This window comes from Ananas comosus, linkage group 21 (assembly GCF_001540865.1).
Source record: "Ananas comosus cultivar F153 linkage group 21, ASM154086v1, whole genome shotgun sequence".
In the NCBI taxonomy this organism is placed as follows: domain Eukaryota; kingdom Viridiplantae; phylum Streptophyta; class Magnoliopsida; order Poales; family Bromeliaceae; genus Ananas; species Ananas comosus.
Genome location: NC_033641.1, coordinates 6,194,402 through 6,217,992, shown reverse-complemented (window position 1 = coordinate 6,217,992; position 23,591 = coordinate 6,194,402). Strand labels below are relative to the sequence as shown.

Below are 23,591 nucleotides of genomic sequence, written 5' to 3'. Positions count from 1 at the left end.
TTTTTAAATTTTCTTATTCCAAAATAAAATCAAAATTTTTAATTTTAAGAAAAAATTTCGAATTAAACGTTTGAATCTAAAACCGTCTAAAACCGGACAAAATCAAATCAATCCAAACCAAATTTGTTGGTTTGGTTTTGTTTCGTTCAAAGAAACAAGAAAAAAGAGTACTCCAGTACTTTGATACGCGGGAACTAAAACCCTTGCTGTTTCTCCTTGTTTCGCCGCACGGGGGAAAGGAAGCGGCGAAGCAGCTGAACGGTGATGGCGGAGGAGGACTCGGTACCCATCCACCGCGACTTCTCTGCGAGCACAGGCGTGGAGACGAGCAACCCCCACGTGGGCATGTCCCAGGACGAGTGCGTCGATCGAATCCGCAAGAGCCTCAAACGTACCCAATCCCCAACCCTTTTCCAAATTCATTGTTTCTCTCTCTCTTTTGCTTTGTTACTTCTTTTGTGATTGATGATGGTGGTGGTGGTGGTGGTGGTAATCATGTGGTGATTTGGTGGTGCTCGGCAGATCCGACGGTGAGGTTCTTGAGGGAGCACATGGAGAAGGCCGGCTGCCCAGTCTGGCCGAGGCTTCTCACGGCGGCCAACTGTGCCGACCAGGGCTCCGCCGGCGGATACGCCAGCCGCCAAGGGGTATTCTCGAATTTGTTGTCCTTTTTCTTGCTTTGTTGTTTCTTCATTTCTTGATTTGGGAGTTGACCTATTAGCGTTTTCAACTGAATACCCCCTAAAACTTCAAACAGGAGGTTAGAAGAAGAAAGTGATGATTCAAATTGGTGATTTTCCGTGGAAGCTTCTTCTAGATATTTAATGCAGCCATAAGCTCTTAGGCATTTTGTTCACCAAATAGTTAGCCTCTGCTTCTTAAGTTGGGAAGCTGGCCTGGAAGCTCGGGGCACTCTTCAGCCCAAGCTTTGAATCTTCTTTCCTGCTTGCTTGCAATAGGCTTGTAATTTAAGCTCTGCATAGATGAATATGTTGCAGGGATGGTGATGATCTTGGAGAAAGTAGATGTGACGTATTTTGTTTCTTAACAGATAGATGAAGGGAAAATAGTTACTAACTGTTAAGGTTCATATCTGTTTACTATCAATATATATATTTAGCGCTATATTGCAGCTTCAAACGCACAGTAAATATGTTATTTCCATTGTAATCCTTGTTGATTGGAATTTTCTAATTCCCAACACAGAACTTAGGATGGACAAATACTTCATTTGACTGTTGTATCCGTATCCAATATTTAGTGGACGTAAATATGGACTCAATTCGTGGCCGTTATGCGTCTCTTATAAGGCCACAAAGCATAATTTTAGAAAATGAAAGGTATGGTAGGATGCGTTATGTATATGTTAGAATAAGAGGGGATATAGTAGGGATAAGGGTGGGATACGGAATCACTTTCATGACATAATTTTGGTCGGATCACTTCTCGTATCAACTTGGACTTGAAATCTATAAATCCATTATAAAAAAATAGTCTATTGAAGTCTTCTTTGTCAGTAGAGTTATTGCTTTGTGTTTTCCTAGCACCTATGTCAAGCCCCGAGCCGAAGCAGAAGCCCGCCCTAGGACATGCACGGACCCGCCGAACAGATGGAGGTCTATTGAAGTCTTCTTTGTTAGTAGAGTTATTGTTTTGTTTTTTCCTAGCATAGTGGAAGCCCGCGCTGGCACGAGCACAGATTTGCTGAACAGACGGAGGTCTATTGAAGTCTTCTTTGTTAGTAGAGTTATTGCTTTGTGTTTTTCTAGCATCTATATCACGCCCTGAAATGCAGCGGGTTGTGCATCGCGTCCATCATCCATTTCGGTGGGTTCAAAGGGAGTCGAGAATGATCGTACCCTCCTCAGGGGAGTCAAGGATGATTGCACCCTCCCTGTAGCGGCACTTTCGGAAGGCCTAAGATCATGCAGTTGCAAGAGTGAATGCTAATTGAGCTCATTTTGGGCTCTTGCAAGCTCCAGTCACGTACTCATGATCAAATAGACCACATGTACAACAATCAAGAGAACTCTTTAGCGCCATCATCATATCCTAATGATACTTTACTCGACATTGACTTGGTCTAAGAATACTTTATTCAATTACTATATGTTTGACATGCAAATGGTGGAGCAATAATATGACACCTCCAAGAATCATAATCAATGTACTTAATTTCCTATCTATGCTTACTATAAGGTGATTAGAGAAACAAGAATACCAAAACAACTAGCATGATAGTACAAGGAATTCCCAGTGACAATGCAATCCCAAGGATTCATGTGACCCAATCACAGGTTCGCTTACAAGGTTAAAATGTTGGATCCACCAACTACGAATCTCACATAGTTTACGACATTTCTAGCATGTTTATCTTAAGATAGAAGAGGTCGACAACGAAAGTCATAATGTAGGTTATTTACCAAGGTCTCAAGAAGGCATAAGTACCATGGTTGCTCCCAACTATACCCAGCTGTTATATACTAGCATGCTTAACTCGAGAGAAAAAAAGAGTCATGGTTTAAAAACATGACATACTAATCAATAACTCGTACAAGTGTATACTAGTCACATACTCTTACTCAAGTTTCAACAATGGTGGTATGCTAACAGTCCTTTATTTCATTATCAAGACCTCAATTTGTAAGATTACAACAATATTGTGATGTTCGAAGACTACTAGTTCGACAATTCTATCATGCTTATTCATAATTCCCGAAATGCATAGGTGTCATTGTTTACTATCAATCATGCATCTCATGTGAGTCCAAAGACGATTATTATATCATAGATGACAACAATACCACTCGAAACACAACAAACTAAATTTTTCTTAACAAAAATATTCTGAGCAACTAGTCAGATGATCTAAGTTTCTGATTGTTACAAAATTTAAGAGTAGCCTCTATGCATAAAGTTATGTTCAAAATTTCATAATTTTAGATGTCGTTTCATGTATAAACCACCCTGCCCAAGTTATAATTAGTTAAGAATTTCAAGCTCTCTAATTAGAAGCTCGGTAATAGTCCAAATCAATAACAATTCCAATTTGATCGCATGAAAATCAAAATAAAGCCAAATTTAATGCTAGCTATTACATGTAGCTTATGATTCTTCTTTTTTGAAGGCATACTAATAGAGTACTTATTATGAGCACATATCATTTCTTTATAGATTATTTTTTAAATATCGTGATCCTTTATTTATTTATATATTTATAACTAGAACTTTGTCTTGTAATCATTAGTTGTCATTATATTGTAGTTTGCTGATTTTTTATCATGAGTCACATGGTTAAATTTTAGGTGCGCAGACAAAATTGGACTTTGATTAACTTCGATATTATTACACTATGCTCTGCGCTTATTTAACCAGTCCACTATAGAATATCGTCACAGCCCATCCAATTAGATAGTGAAAAGGGCCATAATGCTCTGTTAAGTGGTTTTGCCTCAAATTGTTAAAGGTTTACAAGACTTCTTAAATGGAGTTCCATGTTGGCATCGCAGGAACTAACTTTATCACATGTTTTACATCAGGTAACAATTTGTTGCAATCATATGACAATCCAAGATGAGATAAATCAGGTTGTGATTCATGAGCTAATTCATGCTTATGATGATTGCCGTGCTAAGAACCTGGATTGGAAGAACTGTGCTCATCATGCATGCTCGGAGGTAGTGAGAACTTCATGAATGTAAAACATATTTTGTGATATTGATTAAATCGTATGCTTATCTTGACTACATTTTAACTATCAATTTATTGTCTGTGGTTCTTAATGCATTCTGTTGTTAACATTTAGATTCGAGCTAATCATCTAAGTGGGGATTGCCATTACAAACGGGAACTGCTGCGTGGTTTTATGAAAATACGAGGCCATGAACAAGTGAGTTTGTTATTGCAATATTCAGAAGATTTATGTTTCAATTTATCTTCAACACGAGTGTGAATACATAATTACCTTGCATGCTGTTTTGTATAGTCCACCTATTCGAAAGATTGGAGCAAATCAAAGCTTTAAATTGCATGTTTTGCACTTGCTCGGGCAACTAGCTCTCTCTCTTTGATTAGGGCTTTAGACCTCGTTTGGTTGGGCTCCATTTGGTTTGGGTATAAGTGAGAACTAGTTTTTCTAGGGATAGGTATAAGATGAGGTATAAGGTGGGTATAGAGTAATTTTGTATTTGGTTGAGTATTGGGTTTAGTCCAGGTATAAGCAAAATAATGTTTGGTTGGAGTAAGTGGAATAAGAAGGATAGTGGGTGGTTAGAGAGATAAAAAGACGAAAATACCCCTCACACTAAATTTTTGATTCGCTCTTTTTTTTGGGCGGGCAAATTAAAACTAATTTTAGCCTAATTTCTTACCAATATATTTTTTCACTATTCTTTTGTCTTCAAATTACAAATATTGTTATGAAATCTATTAAAATTTTATTTTTTGCCACTCGTGAATTCTTGCATTCAAATTACAAATACTTTACCCAAATTTTTCACAAAAACATTAGCTACAAATGAAATCAATTTGAAGGTAATTGTAGTTCTGGCAAGATGGTTTAGGTTGACATGAAAAGGCAAAGAATCAAATAGCAATTAGCTTGAAAATAATAGTATGATACAAAATACAAATTCCTTTAACTGAAAAATTAAATTAATTCAACACTTACATAATACAAGACAGAAAGAACTATTATTATAAATTTGTAGCCAATATAACTGAGTATACCGACATTTATATACATCAAAAATATCTTCAAAGCAACCAACAGTTACAAAGATAACAACATATCGAATCAAACAAACTTACATATACAACTAAAACACTTTCAAAAATAACAACTAGAAGAATCCGATAACATCTACATCTACTAACATTATGCTCATAAAATTACGCAAACAAGAAAACCACATAACATCTACGAATATTACATGTTCCGAAATTACAAAGAAACACGCAAGCATTACAAACCACATGCATCTCACACATGCTCATCTTAGTTTGCTCCAAATCCAATACAAACACTGCACTTAGTCTTACCAAATATCAATACAATTCAAGTTTATAGCAAACTAAGTTCTACTATTCCACAATTGGTTTGTAATATTAGCATGGAGAACCTCGCCACGTCGGGACTCATCATTTCCTTCCAAAAAATTGAATTCTTCATCCTCATCTTCTGCGTCCTGTTCATCTGGCTCGTCGGAAAAAAATGCTATCATTGGCTTGGTGACGGCGAATAAAGTTATGTACCACGTAGCATGCCATAGCAATCAAGCACTGCACTTTATATGAAAATGGTGTTGCTACATTGAGTATTTTGAAATGCTTCTTCAAAATGCCAAATGTCTTCTCCACCACATTTTGTAACTAAGTATACCAGTGGTTATACAGATCTCGTGGATTTCGATGTATGCGGGCCCGTGTGTTACTATCAAATTGTAATATGCTAATGTTCTCCTTTATTGGGGGCAAGAAATCTATCTATATTTGTATATCCCGAATCTACTAAGTAATATTTATCTGCGATAATTGTGGATTACAATTTGTTAAATAACTCAGTATGCAACATAAAAACTACAAACATTTATTGTAGACAACAAAAATTAAGATATTACCTTCGGGAATGACGAAACTACCACTCTCGCACGCCCATCGAAGTACTTTCATATTTGCAGCAGACCTTTCCCAATCTGTGCATACAAATAGGAAATTATGATCAAATGAGACGACAACCATCATATTTTGGGATGTAAACCCTTTGTGACAACGAAAACGGGCTTACGTGCTTCTGCGAACCACCACTGGAATATGTCCCGTCAATCGCACCAATAGCATTCTACAACGCAAGAAAAAAATTATATAGAAAATTATTATCAATCATTTGTAATCGAATATTATTTTACCTATTTACATGATAGTTTACCTTGAAAGGATGAAAATTTGGATTTTCCCTAATCCTTGGATGCACGGCTGCATTATTTGTTGGCAATATTATGTAGTCATCTTTCAACATCACAATGCCTCGAAGAACGTTGTTAAAATGTCTACTAATTGTTTCTCCAGAATGTTGGAATGTTTCCGCGAGGATCCTATCCACCACACTATGGTCTACACAAAATAAAAAAATTGCTAACTGTTCGTCAGCAGTCATATTTCTTGTGCTACTTATCGACCCCTCCCGACTAACTCATCACGGAGTGCAATAATTGTAGGAGTACTCATACGAAAGTGATGATAGCAACATTTTGGATGACCACTAAAAATATCACAGAATATCTGATATCCAGTAAAGGGCCGAGTTCGACATGGTTGTTTGTTCAATGTATTTGTGGGTGGCAAGAATCCTTGCTCAAGTAGCATTACAAACACTTGCTTCCAAGATTCATCATCTTCATCTAAAAGTGTCATAATATTCCCTACGATTGTGGATAAAAATAGTAACCGATAATCTGATGAGTCCATCACCACCTTTAGCAAGACAGAAAGTCATCAGAGACAAATACTTGAATACAAATTAATGCATTGCCGTAAATAGAGATTTTTGAATTACAGACAGTATTACAAAGCATAATACAAATATAGGCATAAGCTTTGCCAATTTTGCTTTCACTTATGTAAGACTAATAACACGATAAGTAGGACACGATAAGTAGGCTAATATCTTAATATAGCACTAGATCCAACATTCACCAGGTTTTTGCAGTTGTTATATACATGCATACAAAATTGATTAGTACACTTAAACAAAAATTAACAAACATAAAGCATTATTATGACATTATTTCGAAAATCAGGCATACGCAAAGATTAGCCAATTAGAAACATAACCCAATGTAAATAACCTAAACAACTAACAATAGTGTTCCAACTAAACAACATACATTCAAAGATTAGCTAGCCCACCAGAAACCTAACTCAAAGTAACAAACCTAAACAACAGACATGATTGTTCCAACTAAACAACATACGTACAAAGATAGGTCTAGTGGAAACAGGACACAGAGTAACTAACAACGCCTAACATTACGACCTTGGACTACATCCTTAAAAAGAACTACTTGTGCAATAATTTTGTTGTGCAACCTGCCGATCAACCCACATGAATGCTAGTTCGTCATTCATAGTCATGAAGACTTGCCGATTCTTATCGTCCTTTAAAGCATTCCCTTCTGCCAAGATCCTTTCATTAGTTATCCCTGGCAAATTATAAACTCTGTGCACGCATGCCTCAATCGATGAAATAGTAGGGCGATTGGTGATCTTGTTGTGATATAATTGGCGCACGAGGTCAAGTTTTTGTTTCCCAATTTCGACTATCTCAGCAATCGCCTCACTCGCGAGAACATTTTTCTTTTTTCGGCCACCAGAAGAAGATACATGCTTGCGTTGAGGATGGTGGGTTATGGAGAATGAGGTCTTTTCCACCAGAGCTATGGCCTAAACCACTAGCATTTATTTCGGTAGTTGTTTGCATCGAGGGAGGGCTTGCAGGGCATGAGGGATTAGTGCCTCCATTATTTGCATTTAAGTCACCCCCTGATGACCCTGCTTCAAATGAACTAGGTGAGAGATTAAAGGTTGACATTCTCTCACCAATAAGACTGTCGTCTTCACCAGGGGATGATTCGGATGAGCTTTCAATTGTAGCAGGGCTCGCCATTGCAGTGGAACATTCATATTTTCTAGTAGCAGTTGTCTTTTCAGTAAGGAACTCAAGGTCCTTATAGGCGGGAAAGGGTTTATCCCTGCTCTTGCCGTACGCTGGATTCTCCCGAACAAAGGATAATAACAATATAATACTATAAAAGAAAGTCAATGACCAGAAAAATTAATGCAACGTATTTCAACTTTATCGCTATTACAGCATCCGAGATACTTAGGTCACCAGCTGTGGAAATGTTGCGTTCATAATCCCACCCCCATCCGCTCTTAATTAGCAAGGCATTATTTGTCATGAAAGCTCTCTTCAAAACTTTCAGCCGATTCTTCATTTGATTCTTAGTGAGATTAACGTTATTCCTAATGTTGAATTCACTTATGATCCTAGTCCAAGCTATGGTAGCGAATGTCCCATCAACATAGTTACCTAGCGTGTGTTCCTCCCTCATTAGACCTAACAATTATGAATCCAATGAGTCGGTCCAATTAACAGTTCTTGTCTTTATTTCGTTTCGAATATTGACTCGTTCCTTAATATGTTGCATTTCATTAGGTGAGTTCTCCGTCCACCCACCTTTCTTATAAAAGGTCTTAGAAAATTTCTTAAAGGCATGCATCTGTAGTTGCAACATTAGTACATTATGAAGGATGCATGAGATTGGGTAAATAGTTGTTAATCAAGTGTTAGACATAAAGGGTAGGTTACAGAGTATTAGTGTAAATAGATACAATCAAATTACAGAGTATTGGTGGTCATCAAGAAAAGCTTGATTAGAATGACAGTATAGTTTTCAACAGTCATAAAACAACATAACATAACATTAGCCATTACAGAGGGATTGTGATAGAGGTGTATGAGTAAGAAATGCCACAGAAAACAAACCTTGCTATAGCAGAAGGACCAAGATCGGAGGCCGAGACTGTAATAAATGGCAGCACGAAGCCTACCTAGCACGAGTCGGATTATGCTAGACTGCAAAGAAAAAAAATTAAACGACAGGGCTACCCCTGCCAACAAAGCCAGAGGAGGTAGATCCATAGGTAACCACCAAAAGGAGCAAGATGTAACACTTGATTAACAATTATTTACTCAATCTCATACACCCTTCATAATGTACTAATGCTGCAACTACAAATGCACGCCTTTAAGAAATTTTCTAAGACCTTTTTCATAAGAAAGGTGGGTGGACGGAGAACTCACCTAATAAAATGCAACATATTAAGGAACGAGTCAATATTCGAAACGAAATAAGGACAAGAACTGCTAATTGGACTGACTTATTGGATTCATATTTGTTAGGTCTAATGAGGGAGGAACACACGCTAGGTAACTATGTTGATGAGACATTCACTACCATAGCTTGGACTAGGATCATAGGTTAATTCAACATTAGGAATAACGTTAATCTCACTAAGAATCAAATGAAGAATCGGCTGAAAGTTTTGAAGAGAACTTTCATGACAAATAATGCCTTGCTAATAAGAGCGGATGGGAGTGGGATTATGAACACAACATTTCCAAGCTGGTGACCTAAGTATCTGGGATGCTGTAATAGCGGTAAAGTTGAAATACGTTGCATTAATTTTTCTGGTCATTCACTTTCTTTTATAGTATTATATTATTATTATCCTTTGTTCGGGAGAATCCAGCGTACGGCAAGAGCAGGGATAAACCCTTTCCCGCCTAAAAGGACCTTGCGTTTCTTACTGAAAAGACAACTGCTATTGGAAAAAATATATTTTTCACTGCAATGGCGAGCCTCGCTACAGTTGAAAGCTCATCCGGATTATTCCTTGGCGAGGACGAAAGTTTTATTGGTGAGAGAATGCCAGCCTTTAATCTCTCACCCAGTTCATTTGAAGCAGGGTCATCATGGGGCGGCTTAAATGCAAATGATGGAGGCACTAATTCCTCGTGCCTTGCAAGCCCTCCCTTAATGCAAACAACTGCCAAACTAAATCTAGTGATTCAGGCCATAGCTCTGGTGGGAAAAGACCATCTTCTTCTGGTGACCGAAAGAAGTAAAGTGTTCTCGCGAGTGAGGCGATTGTTGAGATAGTCGAAATTGGGAAACAAAAACTTGACCTCGCGCCCTAATTATATCACAACGAAATCACCAATCGACCTACTATTCCATCGATTGAGGCATGCATGCATAGAGTTTACAATCTGCCAGGGATAACTAATGAAAGGATCTTGGCAACATGGGATGCTTTAAAGGACAATAAGAATCAGCAAGTCTTCATGACTATGAATGACGAACTAGCATTCATGTGGGTTGATCAGCAGGTTGCAAATTTATTGCACAAGTAGTTCTTTTCAGGGATGTAGTCCAAGGTCGTAATGTTAGGCGTTGTTTGTTACTCTGTGTCCTGTTTTCACTAGACCTATCTTTGTATGCATGTTGTTTAGTTGGAACAATCATGTCTGTTGTTTAAGTTTGTTACTTTGAGTTAGGTTTCTAGTGGGCTAATCTTTGCATGTATGTTGTTTAGTTGGAACACTATTGTTAGTTGCTTAGGTTATTTACATTGGGTAATGTTTCTAATTGGCTAATCTTTGCGTATGCCTGGTTTTCGAAACAATGTCATAATGATGCTCTATGTTTGTAAATTTCTGTTTAAGTGTATTGATTAGTTTTGTATGCATGTATATAACAACTGCAAAAACCTGGTGAATGTTGGATCTAGTACTATATTAAGATATTAGCCTACTTATCGTGTCCTACTTATCGTGTTATTAGTCTTACAAAAGTGAAAGCAAAATTGGCGGAGCTTATGCCTGGATTTGTATTATGCTTTGTAATACTGTCTCTAATTCAAAATCTCTATTTATGGCAATGTCTTAATTTGTATTCAAGTATTTGTTCCTTTCCTTATAACTTTCTGTCTTGCTAAAGGTGGTGATGGACTCATCAGATTTTCGGTTACTATTTTCATCCGCAATCGTAGGGAATATTATGACACTTTTAGATGAAGATGATGAATCTTGGAAGCAAGTGTTTGTGATGCTACCTGAGCAAGGATTCTTGCCACCCACAAATACATTGAACAAGCAACCATGTCGATCTCGGCCATTTACTGGACATTAGATGCTCTGTGATATTTTTAGTGGTCATCCAAAACGTTGCTACCATCACTTTCGTATGAGTAGTTCTACAGTTATTGCATTCCGTGATGAGTTAGTCGGGAGGGGTTGATAAGTAGCACAAGAAATATGACTGTTGACGAACAGTTAGTAATTTTTTTATTTTGTGTAGGTCATGGTGTGACAAATAGGGATCCTTGCGGAAACATTCCAACATTCTTCGAGGCATTGTGATGTTGAAAGATGACTACATAATATTGCCGATAAATAATGCAGTTGTGCATCCAAGGATTAGGGATAATCCAAATTTTTATCCTTTCAAGATAAGCTATCATGTAGATAGATAAAATAATATTGGATTATAAATGATTGATAATAATGTTCTATATAATTTTTTTTCTTGCGTTGTAGAATGTTATTGGTGCGACTGACGGGACACATTCCATTGGTGGTTTGCAGAAGCAAGCAAGCACGTTTTCGTTGTCGTAAAGGGTTTACATCCCAAAATATGATGGCTGTCCCTATTTGTATGCACAGATTGGGAAGGATCTGCTGCAGATACGAGAGTACTTCGATGGGCGTGCAAGAGTGGTGGTTTCGTTGATCTCGAAGGTAATATCTTAATTTTTGTTGCCTACAATAAATGTTTGTAGTTTTTACGTTGCATACTGAGTTATTTAATAAGTTGTAATCCATAATTATCGCAGGTAAATATTACTTAGTAGATTCGGAATACGCAAATACAGATAGATTTCTTGCCCTTTATAAAGGAGAACGTTATCATATTAGTCAATTTAATGGTAACACACGGGCCCGCATACATTGAAATCCACGAGATCTGTATAACCACTGGCATGCTCACTTACGAAATGTGGTGGAGAAGACATTTGGCATTTTGAAGAAGCATTTCAAAATACTCAACATAGCAACACCATTTCCATATAAAGTGCAGTGCTTGATTGCTATGGCTGCTGCGTGGTACATAACTTTATTTGTCGTCACCAAGCCAATGATAGCTTTTTTTCCGACGAGCCAGATGAACAGGACGCAGAAGATGAAGATGAAGAATCCAGTTTTTTGGGAGGAAATGATGAGTCCCGACGTGGCGAGGATCTCCGTGTTAATATTACAAACCAATTGTGAAATAGTAGAACTTAGTTTGCTATAAACTTGAATTGTGTTGATATTTGGTAGAACTAAGTGCAGTGCTTGTACTGGATTTGGAGCAAACTAAGATGGACATGTGTGAGATGCATGTGGTTTTTAATGCTTGCTTGTTTCTTTGTAATTTTGGAACATGTAATGTTTGCAGATGTTATGTGGTTTTCTTGTTTGCGTAATTTTATGAGCATAATGTTGGTAGATGTAGAGGTTATCTGATTCTTCTAGTTGTTATCTTTGAAAGTGTTTTGGTTGTATATATAAGTTTGTTTGATTCGATATGTTGTTATCTTTATAACTGTTGGTTGCTTTGAAGATATTTTTGATGCATATAAATATCGATATACTTAGTTATATTGGCTATAAATTTGTAATAATAGTTTTTTCTGTCTTGTATTATGTGAGTGTTGAGATTTTTCAGCGAAAGGAATTTGGATCATACTATTATTTTCAAGCTAATTGCTATTTGATTCTTTGCCTTTTCATGTCAGCCTAAACCATCTTGCCAGAACTACAATTACTTTAAAATTGCTTTCATTTGTAGCTAATGTTTTTGTGAAAAATTTGGGTAAAGTATTTGTAATTTGAACGCAAGAATTCATGAGTGGCAAAAAATAAAATTTTAATAGATTTCATAACAATATTTGTAATTTGAAGGAGACAAAAGAATAATGAAAAAAATATATTGGTAAGAAATTAGGCTAAAATTAATTTTAATTTGCCCCCCCAAAAAAAGAGCAAATCATAAAAATATTCAACCAAACACAATATTCAAGGCAACTTAATTTTAATTTTTATTTCACTTACTCCAACTAAACATTATTTTGCTTATACCTAGACTAAACCCAATACTCAACCAAACACAATATTCAAGGCTTCGTTTTGTTCGAGTATACGCAAGAACTGCCTATTCCAAGGATATGTATAAGTTCAGGTATAAAGTAAGAACTGGATTAATTTTGCGTTTGGATGAATATTGAGTTGTTTACGGGAATAAAAAAAATATAGCGTTTGGATAGATAAGATGGAATAAGAAGAATAATGAGTAGTTATAAATAGAAAATAATGATATTGCCCTTTTTATTATATATGAATTTAAATTTCTAAATTTTATATTTTAATTTTTAAATTTAAATATATAACGTTTAAATTTCAAAAATTCAAACTTAAATCTCAAATTCAAAATTCAAAGTTATAAATTTTAAATTTCAAACTTTCAATTTAAGATTAAATCTAAATTTAAAATTATAAAATATCAAAATTTTAAACTTAAAAATTTAAAATATCAATTTAAAATTAAAAATTAAAAATATAAATTTTAATTTAAAGATTACAAATTATAAATTTAAAATATCAATTTAAAATTTAAAATTTAAAAGTTAAAATTAAAAATTAAAAATATAAATTTTAATTTGAAGATTACAAATTATAAATATTTAAAATTTAAAATTAAAGTTGAAAATTTCAAATTTAAATTTTAAAAATTAAATAGGGATGGGAATAGCTGTTCCTATCCTTTTTTTTGTGTTTGGGTATTAAAAAGGGTGATAACCCCTTACCCCTTATCCTCCCTTCATCCCTATTACGAAACAGGGTGCAAGAGGAGATATAATGAATAAAACATGTCTAAGCTATGATTTACCCTGTGTACCAAACAAGGTGCAAGAGTTTCATTAGGAGATAGATTAATGAATAAAACATGTCCAAGCTATGATTTGATGTCACATGAGTGCATTGCATTTCTTTTCTCTAGTCTTTAGATTTATAATTCCTAGGACTCATTTCTTGAATCATTGGATGCTAGGGCAAAGCCAAAATTTGTGTGCAAGGTGGCCAAAAAAAATTATAGTTAAATTTAATTGATAAATTTATTTTTATTTAGTTTGTATACTTAAAAAAAGGTGTTGTCTATGGTCTACCTACTAAATATGTAGTATTCAAAATTTGGATACTCATTCCATAATCAATCTTGTATAAGTTTATACAAAATAATATACTTAGCTAGACATGATAAAATTGTACAATGTTAATTATTGGGATAATTGCCTATATATCTCTCAAAACTTAAGAAATATCTTATATATCCCTAAATTTTTTTTTGTTTCAAGCATTTCCCTATAAACTTTCTTCGTTATTCAAATCTACTCTCATTGTTAGTTGCTGTTAGTTCATCTCGGGTTAAACCCTAGTTATATTTCAACCCAGGTTAAAATAGAGTTGAAATACCATTTTTGCCCTTTTTCATTTAATCTATTTTCCTAATCTATCCATCCCAACCCCTCTCTCTTTAGGATTTCTCCCCTATGTTGGTCAGATCCTCTCTTTCAGGATCCTTACTGGCGGCACCTCTGATGACAACAGTAGTGGCAGTGGCGGAGGTCCCTTGACTAACAATTTATCTAATAATTCATTTCTCTAATTTTCTAACAAAAGTGATATGAATATTTTGATCCATTTGTATATAAGATCCTGTTTTTTTTTTTTTTTTTTTTTTTTTTTTTTTTTTTTTGGGACTAGCAATGGGTTTTTTTATATTTAGGGCTCAATTTTGTGATTTTCGTTTAGTGGGACGGATCAATGAATGAGGGCATAGTGGGAGAAAGAAGAGCTTCTTCAGCCAAGCTTTTTCTTCTTTAATTTGAGGAAGACGATCACCGTTGTAAGGGTAAATAAAAAAGTAGGAGATCATTTAAAGTCAAATTAAGAAAAGTAGGAGAATATTAAGGGCAAATAAGAAGAGTTAGTGATAGTAGAATATATATATATATAGAGTCCAGCTATGATCCTTTTAGAAGGACATAGGCCTTCGTTCTCGAAGTCGTTTTAGATGATAGGGATCCTGAATCGATGATTGGAACCGTTAAAGTTGATCTAGAGTATTTATGACGTTTAGAAATTAAATTTAATAAATTCTAAAAATTCGTTATCAAATTCATTGAAAAGTCGAAAAATGAACGGTAAAAAGCGAATAATCTTGTGAAAATAGATGTTAGACTTTTTCAATTCATGATCGGAGTTATCAAACGTTATCTAAATAATATAATAAAATTTCTATAAAAAATTCAAGCTATTTGGATTGTTTTACACCGTTAAACAAGCAAACGGCTCATATAGGCCGTCAAAAATTGCCGATTTTGTGATCCTTTGATCACTACGTAAGTAATTTTTAAAATTCATGAAATTTAGTTTATAGACACTTTAAATACTCTAGATCAATTTTACGGTTCCGATCATCGATTTGAGAAGCTCTATCATCTAAAACGACTTAGGAAGACGAAGTCATTCGTCCTCTTGAAAGGATAGTAGCTGGATTCATGTTCGTACTCGTAAGTCATTTTCGATGACAGAGTTTTCGAATCGGCGATTCATACTGTTAAACATGATTTAGAGTATTTGAAACTTTTGGAAACCAAATTTCATAATTTGAATTTATTATAAAGTCCATCAAGAGAGCATAAAATGAACGGTTAAAATCGAACGACCTCCTAAAATTAAAGGATCAGGTTCTTCAATTTAAGAACGGAGTTATTGATCTTTATTTGGATAGTGAATAGAATTTTCTATTAAAAATTCAACCAATTTCGATTCTTTTACACTGTTAAACTAGCAACTATCCCATATCGGCTGTTAAGAGTAGTAAACTTTTGATCTTTTGATCGTAAGGTAAATAATGTCGAAAAATTATAAATTTGGTTTGTAAAAGTTTCAAATGCTCTAGATAATATTTAATGATATGGATTGTCGATTTAGAATCTCTATTATCGAAAACGACTTATGAGTATGAAGCCATCATACTTATAAGAGTATAATAGCCGGAGTATATATATATAGTTGAGCTGGAATGCTGTCAGCGGGAAACGAGCTGCCGATTTATTTTTGATGATGGAGCCTCCAAATCGACGATCGGCATCGTTGAATATGATCTATACCACTTGAAGTATTTAAAAACCAAAATTCAAATCTTTTCGACATCATTGACTTACTGATCAAAAGATTTCAAAATTTGTAATTTTAATTGTCGATATAACACGTTTTCTCATTTAACGGCGTAAAGATATCTAAATCAATTGCATTTTGGTTAGAAAATTTTTTAAACTATTTAAAACAATATCTATACTCTTGATCTTGATTACAAGACTCCTACCATTACTTTTTAAAGGATATTTATTTTTAGCCGTTCATTTTTGTGTCCACTTGATGGACAAGAGAACAATATCGAATATTTGGTTTTTAGATGTTTCAAGTAGTATAGATCATGTTCAACAATACCGATCGTCGATTTGGAGGCTCTATCATAAAAAACAAATCGGTAGCAATGGAGCCTGTTTGCTATTAATGTGATTGTGTTTAATCAACTTGAATTAGTCCGAAGGTACATATTTTGGGTGATGCTAATTTTACTTGATGTCATCTTAAAGTAAGAGCATTTTTCTGCCAATTTAGTGGAGTGCAGCTGTGGGGACGTCTTGGATTTGGCATTGCTTTCTGGGTCTAGTAGCTGAGCTTTCAGTGATTAACATCCCCTTGACTTTTGCTAAACCTTCTTTTTGTGTTACCTTTTCGGTGCTCTTTAATAATCCTTGTAGGAGTGTGTAAGCTTTGTGCAATGCTTGATGTGCAGAGAAACACTTGTGAGAAACCAGAGGGCAATGAGAAATTTACTAAGCAAGAAAATCATACATTGAGTTTACATTTGAATGTAATAATTCTCTGATGGTTTTGGCCAATCCTTGTGAGCATTTGTAACAGAAAACATGATACTGGTTACTTATTGGATTATATTAACATTAACACAAGGAGTCATGAATTGATTTGCTCAAGTTATTCAGTTTGGTAGGACCATAAGGTGGTGGGCAAAATGCAGTGGTGTTTAAAAAAATCCAAAAGATGTTCCTAGAAAACCCCCTGGGATGTCAAGTTTCTGTCTAGATTCAACCATTAGCTTTTTTCCTTATTTCAATCCCAATATATTGCTGGTTTTGCTGGAACTGTTCTTACACTCAACTAGGTATTCTAGACCTGATAACCTGTTGGGCCAAACATACCGGTCCAAAATGCTTTAGCTCGATTATTAGGTCTAGGGTACCGAGCCTTTTATATCCCACACCATGCCTTTGACTATCTAATGTGGGATTATTCCCTAGCCTGCGGTGTCACAATGGCATTCATAAACAGCTCTTCTTGGCTCACAAAGAAAGCAGCAGAGCTCAGTTTGCTTTAGAAGCTATGCTAGTGCTCTTAGTTTTAATAGTTTAGACAGAGTTATTGACGAAAGCTGGAATATGGAAATGCGTGGTGTTCAAGTAGCTGATCCTGAGAACTGGATTTTAGAGCTTGAGCTCGAATTTGGATAGAGTTCTTTCAGAACTTTACATTCCACATCGCGATCAAGTACTGTATGATCCATCTACTGTTTTTTTTTGTCTGGCAGTTTTAAAGCTTCTATCTGTAAGGTATTCACAGCAGACATAATTTATTTTCGTCCCTTTGCGTTCATATGTCACATAGAACCAGTTACTGTTTCTCTATAGAACCTAGAAGGATTTGGCAGTAGGAATTCCCTCAAAGCTATAGAACTTTGATGGGGTTGGTTGAAGAGTCAAAGTTTCAGATCTAAACCAGCCGACTGTCCAGTTTGCTGGTCTACTGATCTTTCCAAAAGTGAGTGCTTGCGTACTTAATGTGTAAGAATCTCTTATCTTCCATGAGTCTAGAGCACTGAAAAAAGTTTGGGGCATATCTAATCAAAGAGGTGCAGTTGTTTGTTTTTTGAGTCCTGATATTAATGTCTAGAGCTTAACAACAGCAAACATGGGATTAGGTGATTAACAATGCTACCCGTGCATACGCTTATCAATTTATGATATTTCCATGTTCAATGTTTGCACATAATAGTCATTGTTTGCTTTCTTTCTTCTCTATACTCTCTGCTAATTTGCTTGAACTTGCTCTCTTGTCATCCCTTTTGGAACTTTTGAAGGAATGCGTGAAAAGACGAGCTCTAAAGTCGGTCCGAAATAACCCATACTGCTCAGATGCAGCTGCGAAGGATGCCATCGAGGCCGTATGGGATATCTGCTATAACGATACTCATCCTTTCGACAGAGCTCCTTGAAAAAGAACCAGCACTGGGAACATTTTTATATTTCCCAGCGACAATCAGAGAAGTTGATTAAGATATCTGGATTACTTAAATCCGATGTCCGGAACTGAAGATACCTCATTTGTTTACTGTGTTTGATTTTCGTTTCACTCACATGATTAGATTATTCCATGGCCAGTTTCAGTTAATTTTGTTTTTCTCGAGATGGGAGGTTCACAAGGGTGGAATGTGCAAGTAGTGTTTTGTGTGCAGTCTCCTTTGGAATAAGAGAGATTTTGTACTAGTAACAAACAGACAGACATGCTGTACTTGCGATTGCCCGCCGCTTTTCTCCGAAAGCAACAGAAGGTGCAGAATCAACTGAGTTTCACAGTAGTGGTCTGAATGAAATAATTGAGTTGTATTTATCATTTTCTGTTAAGATACTGCGAGGAGTGGAGAGGATGTAGCAAAGGAGAATTGGGTGCTAGTGTTGAGATTAGGACTGAATTGGATAAATGATAATCCGGCCGAGTGTTTGGTGCTTTCAGGATGGCACTTACGATTGGATTAATATAACATAAATTTGAATTTAAAACTAAAAATCCAGTTTAAAATTTTAATTTGTAATTTGAATTGAGATAAAATTTCTTTTTGAAATTATGAGCCAAAATCTAAAAATGAAATTTGAATTCAGAAAGATTTAATTTTTATTTGAATTGAGCTTCAAGATTTGAATTTGATCTAATATTTTGAATTAGAATTTGGATATGGCATTGAAATTAAATTTAAAATTTTATTTCAAGTACTAATTTCAAATTTTTAATTTGAAATTTGATGTTTGAAATCAAGATTACAACTAATTTAAATTTCAAATTCGAGCTCAAAATTGAACTAAGATTTGAACTCTGAACTTAAAATTAGAATTTGAATTTAAAATTTGAATCCAAATTTGAATTTGAAATTTGATTCTAAAATTTGAATTTAAATATAAAATTTGAATCCAAATTTAAATTTGAAATTTGATTGTAATCAAACTTTGGTTTTTTAAAATGAATTCCGTATATAAGTTTAAATTTGAAATTAAAATTTAAAATACAAATTTGAAATTAAATTCATAATTCAAATTAAAATCATGCAATTAGAATTACTATTTATATTCAAACCTGAAAAGAAAAAGCCTTCGAATTTTAGTCCAATTATGCCTGATTCCACTTTGTTTGGTTGGGGTTTAAGGGGTGGAATAACTCCTTAACCCCCATATTATTTCCAAACACCCCCAAAAATGGGTGGGGTTAGCTAACCCCACCTTACCCGGGATAGCTTATTTTGGGTGGAGTTAGCTAACCCCACCTAATCCCACCAAACCCTAACCAAATACTATTTTCTATTCATAATAACCCACTATCCTTCTTATCCCACCTACTCCAACCAAACACTATTTTTCACTATCCTGGACTAACTCCAACCCCCAACCAAACACAAAAATACTCTAACCCCACCTTAACTCTGAACTTAACCCTATCCCTGAAATAACTAGTTTTTTCTTAACCCTGAACCAAACGGTAGTCATTTGGTTTTGAAATAAATATGAAATAGCGAAAGTTATTTCCACTATTCAACTGTGAAGGTTGAGGCTAAGGTTTGATGCTGAAAAGCTAGATGTTTGGCTTGACCAATTGGAGACGTACTTCAACCTCTACAGCTATAGCAATGCGGAGAAGGTAATTTTCGCAAAACTAAAGCTAGTGGGTTATGCGTCTACCTAGTGGAAGGCCACTCTTCGAATTTCTGTCAACGAGGATTTCACCTAGAATCAGTTCAAGCGACTGATCTGCCAGGAATTCTACCCTATGGGTATGAAGAGGAGTGATGAAAATGTTGTCATGTCCTGCGCCAAAGGCGCGACCAAACAATGTAGGACTACGCCACCGACTTCCAGCAGCAAGCCTTCGTGATTTGCATCTCACTTGACGATCCGCAGATCTTTTGCAAATGTACTATCGGGCTGCAGGAGCGCATCAATGATGCTCCGTCTCTTCTGTGTTCGATATTGCCTCAGTGAGCCAAACGGCCATGGGGATTGAGCGAAAGAACAAGCTATCTCGCGGGGAGAAGCCCTCCAGGGAGTCTACCGAGGGCTCGAAAAATTCCGAAAGGAAAGGTTCTAAAATGAATAGAACCTTTGAACCTGACTTGTACTTGGCAAGTAGAGCCTAGTGTACCTTGGGTTTTGGTGGGCGGCGGCGAGCTTCAGATCGACCCCGACAAGGTAAGGGCCATCAAGGAGTGGCCTCGGCCCGAAAACGTGACGGAGGTGCGGAGCTTCATAAGCACCTGTCAGTACATATGAAAGTTTATATGGCACTCTTCTATCCTTATTGCCCCAATACATATATTGACGAAGTTAACCAAAGGTTTGAATGGAGTTCAAAAATATGAGGATACGTTTCGGCTTTTGCAGCGGAAGATATACAAGGCGCCTGTCCTTACGTTGCAAAATCTTCAACGACCCTTCGAGTTGGAAGCAGACACATCGAGATACGCCATGGGGGCTGTCTTGATGCAAGATGGTTGGCCTGTGGCATACTACTCTAAAATGTTTCAGGGAGCTCAAAAATACTACCCGACCTATGGTAAGGAACTATTGGCACTACACTAGGCGATGAAGTATTGGTGGGTCTACCTCCTAGGCAAGCAGATAGTGGTGCATACAGACCAACGCCTGCTTTAGTACCTCAAATGCAGTCAAAATTGCAACAGGCACATCACATGAAATGGATGATATACTTGCAATAGTTCAATCTAGTGATCAAGTACAAGAAAGGTGTCCACAACAAACTGGCTGATATGTTATCGTGACCACCAGTGACAATACTTTGCTTGTTGGTATTTATGCAGATTCAACTAAATTTTCATTAGTATGCCGGCTTATATGGAGAAGACTTATATTTTCGAGTAGCACTGATTGACATCGAAGCAAAATGACTTACTGAGTTCGTCTTGCAAGATGGTCTACTATATATGGGTGCACTGCTATGTGTACTTCAATATAGTGATAGAGTATAGTGGATCGGAGAAGCCCATACCTCGAAGATCTCAGGTCACTTCAAGGTGAACAAAACCTTTTAGAATCTCCAGTGCTACGTCTACTGGCCTCACTTGCAGAATGATGTAGTTCGATTTGTAAAGAGGTGCATCTTTCCTATACATCCAAGCCTGCTAATCACAAAGTGGGCCTATATACCCCTCTTACAGTGCCGACTCGTCCTTGGAAAAGTATCTCCATGGACTTCTTAGGAGGCCTCCCAAGGACTCGACAGGGACACGATTATCATTACCTGGTGGTTGATCGATTCTCCAAGATGCTAGTTTTTGTGCTATGCACAAAGACAATCTGTAATATACCGAAACTTCGGTAGGTTGTACCGAACTTCAGTCAAATTGACCGAAGTGTGGTGTTGGACTAGATAGTGAGGTCCGTTAATCATTCCGAATGTTTCGGAATGCTATGGATAGGGTGTTGGGACCCGGGAGAGCAAGTTGGAAAATTTTCAAGCAGAATTGTGCTGAAAATGCTCTCGTGGTCCGGACCTTGAGTGCAAGGTCCGGACCCCGTACCCGCAAAAAGGTGGGTTGGTCCAAATTGTCGTATTGGAGAGGGGCCTAGTTGCAATTGTCATGGGAGGGACCATGTATGAGGGTTTTAATGCCCGAAACCTCATTCCCTCTCTTGAGAACAAAGAGAAAAAAAGTTCTTTCTTTATCTAGAAGCTTCTCACACTTTCCTCTTTCTCTCTTTCTCTATTCTTCTCTCTAGGGTTTGCTCCAAGAGAGAAGATTGGTAGAGAAGAAGACTTGTTGGGAGGAAGAAGCTTGGCTTATGCAAGGAATTGAAGAGGAAGCTTGAACTTGAGGTGAGTTCATGTGATTAGGAGCTAGGGTTTGGCTAATTTCCTTCTAGTTGTGGTTTCTAGAGGGTAATATGTTAGATTTCCTCATGATTATCAATGGAAATTGGGTATTTGAGGAGATTGGAAACCCTAGGGTCAAAAATAGGATTTTGGTTGGTTTGAGATCAAACTTGGGTTTGATCTCTTGTAGCCCTAATTGGAGTAAAAACCGACGTGTTGGGAGACTCGAATTGGAATTCCGATAAGTCTACGTCGAGAAATTGAGGAAAAACCCTGTTTCGGCTTCGTTTGCCATGGGTCGGGGGAAATCGGCAATTATAAATCGGGAAACTCGGATTCTAGCACCCTAGCATCCCTACGAGGTGGGTGGTGCTATTCGAAACAGTTGGATTTTTCTTTATGTCTAAGTCACCATTTGAGCATATATGTGTATATGTAGGATTCATGCATTGTAGCGTTAAATGGTAATATGTTGGTACTTCTTGCATGCTTTTAGTATAAAGATGCATATGAATTGGTAATGGAACATTGAATATTTGTGAACTCCATTGATGTATGAATTGAGACATGAACCTAGCCAAGGTAGAAAACATGGTGACATTGTGACAGATGATTGAAATAGCACCTTGTGACATTGAATGCTAGTAAATGGAACACTTTGTGTGTTGTGGCATTAGTGGACATGGCATCCTCATGGTTGTGGATTGGATCATACTCACCTATAGTCTTATGTTTGAGGGCGGCCGCTCCTCTTCGAGCGATGAGCTCCGGAGTGGTCATCACTGGGTCGTAGCGAGTATCTCTCCATAAGACGGTTCCGTCAGGTTGTAGCGAGTATCTCCCAGATTTTAGGGATTTAGTTGGTGAGTTTTGGGGCTAAACCTACGGGATAGCCAAGAGGATTTGGTATTGGAAATCGCAATTGGCATGCATCATGAGCCTTATATATATGTGGATTATTATTCTTGTTCAGGCATAGTAGCTGCATTTGATTAGAAATGACTTCTATCTATCTATCTGTCCTTTTCAACTTATGCCTGGTTAGACCTAGTGGAAAAATCGGCAGGGTCGGCGGCTGAACCCACTAGGAACTTTCTTGTAGTTCTCACCTCCATCATTTTTCAGATCCGGGCCCGAGTGAGGCGGTTGAGGATCGCGGCAAGGGCATAGTGCCCTAGGTAGCGGACACCCGTGCATTAGTGGTACCTTATTTTATCTTTTGGTTATGATGAAAAGTGTAAAAGGATGGAAATGTATAAATGATGTAAATTACATATGTTTTGGGAAAAATAGATGTAAATTATAGTATGCTTGTATTTGGTTAAATGTAATCAAGAAACATATGTGAATGTGATAATAGTAGTGGTACTTTCACTTATGGTTGTTGCTTGCCCTCGTTTAAGCCATGTATATCTGAATGTTCGTTGCACAAATTGTTATACATGTTGATACTTTGTGTGGAGCCTTGGGGGGACAGGGGAGGTGCTGTCCGTCCGGCGTCTATGGACGTACCCGAACCGACCAAATTGGCGGTCGCCGGGCGTGACAGATAAGATGGTATCAGAGCCTAGAAAAGTGAAAGTTTAGGATGGACCTAGGAAACCTTAGGATGGAAACCTTTAGGATCTAGGGACGTGAGTGACGTGGAATTGATTTATAGAGAAAGTCTTGTGGATTGGGTTGT

The 23,591-nt window shown here is 36.6% G+C and overlaps 1 protein-coding gene across 9 annotated transcripts; it reads left to right on the top strand.

Annotated features, from left to right (window-relative positions):
• LOC109726839 (mitochondrial inner membrane protease ATP23) lies at positions 128-18,540 on the top strand. Of its 9 annotated transcripts, none has more exons than XR_002220632.1 (6): positions 128-391; positions 523-647; positions 3,540-3,677; positions 3,806-3,889; positions 10,563-10,806; positions 10,923-11,131. XR_002220632.1 is itself a non-coding variant. In XM_020256642.1 (6 exons), exons 1-6 carry the CDS (start codon positions 265-267, stop codon positions 11,916-11,918), a joined length of 681 nt encoding a protein of 226 aa, XP_020112231.1. In that variant the 5' UTR covers positions 128-264; the 3' UTR covers positions 11,919-12,090. The 9 variants fall into 9 exon arrangements, 8 of the variants coding, with proteins under 8 accessions (XP_020112231.1, XP_020112232.1, XP_020112234.1 ...); XM_020256642.1 differs by lacking the exons at positions 10,563-10,806; positions 10,923-11,131 and adding exons at positions 11,288-11,362; positions 11,787-12,090; XM_020256641.1 differs by lacking the exons at positions 10,563-10,806; positions 10,923-11,131 and adding exons at positions 11,288-11,362; positions 17,892-18,540 and having other exon boundaries at positions 130-391.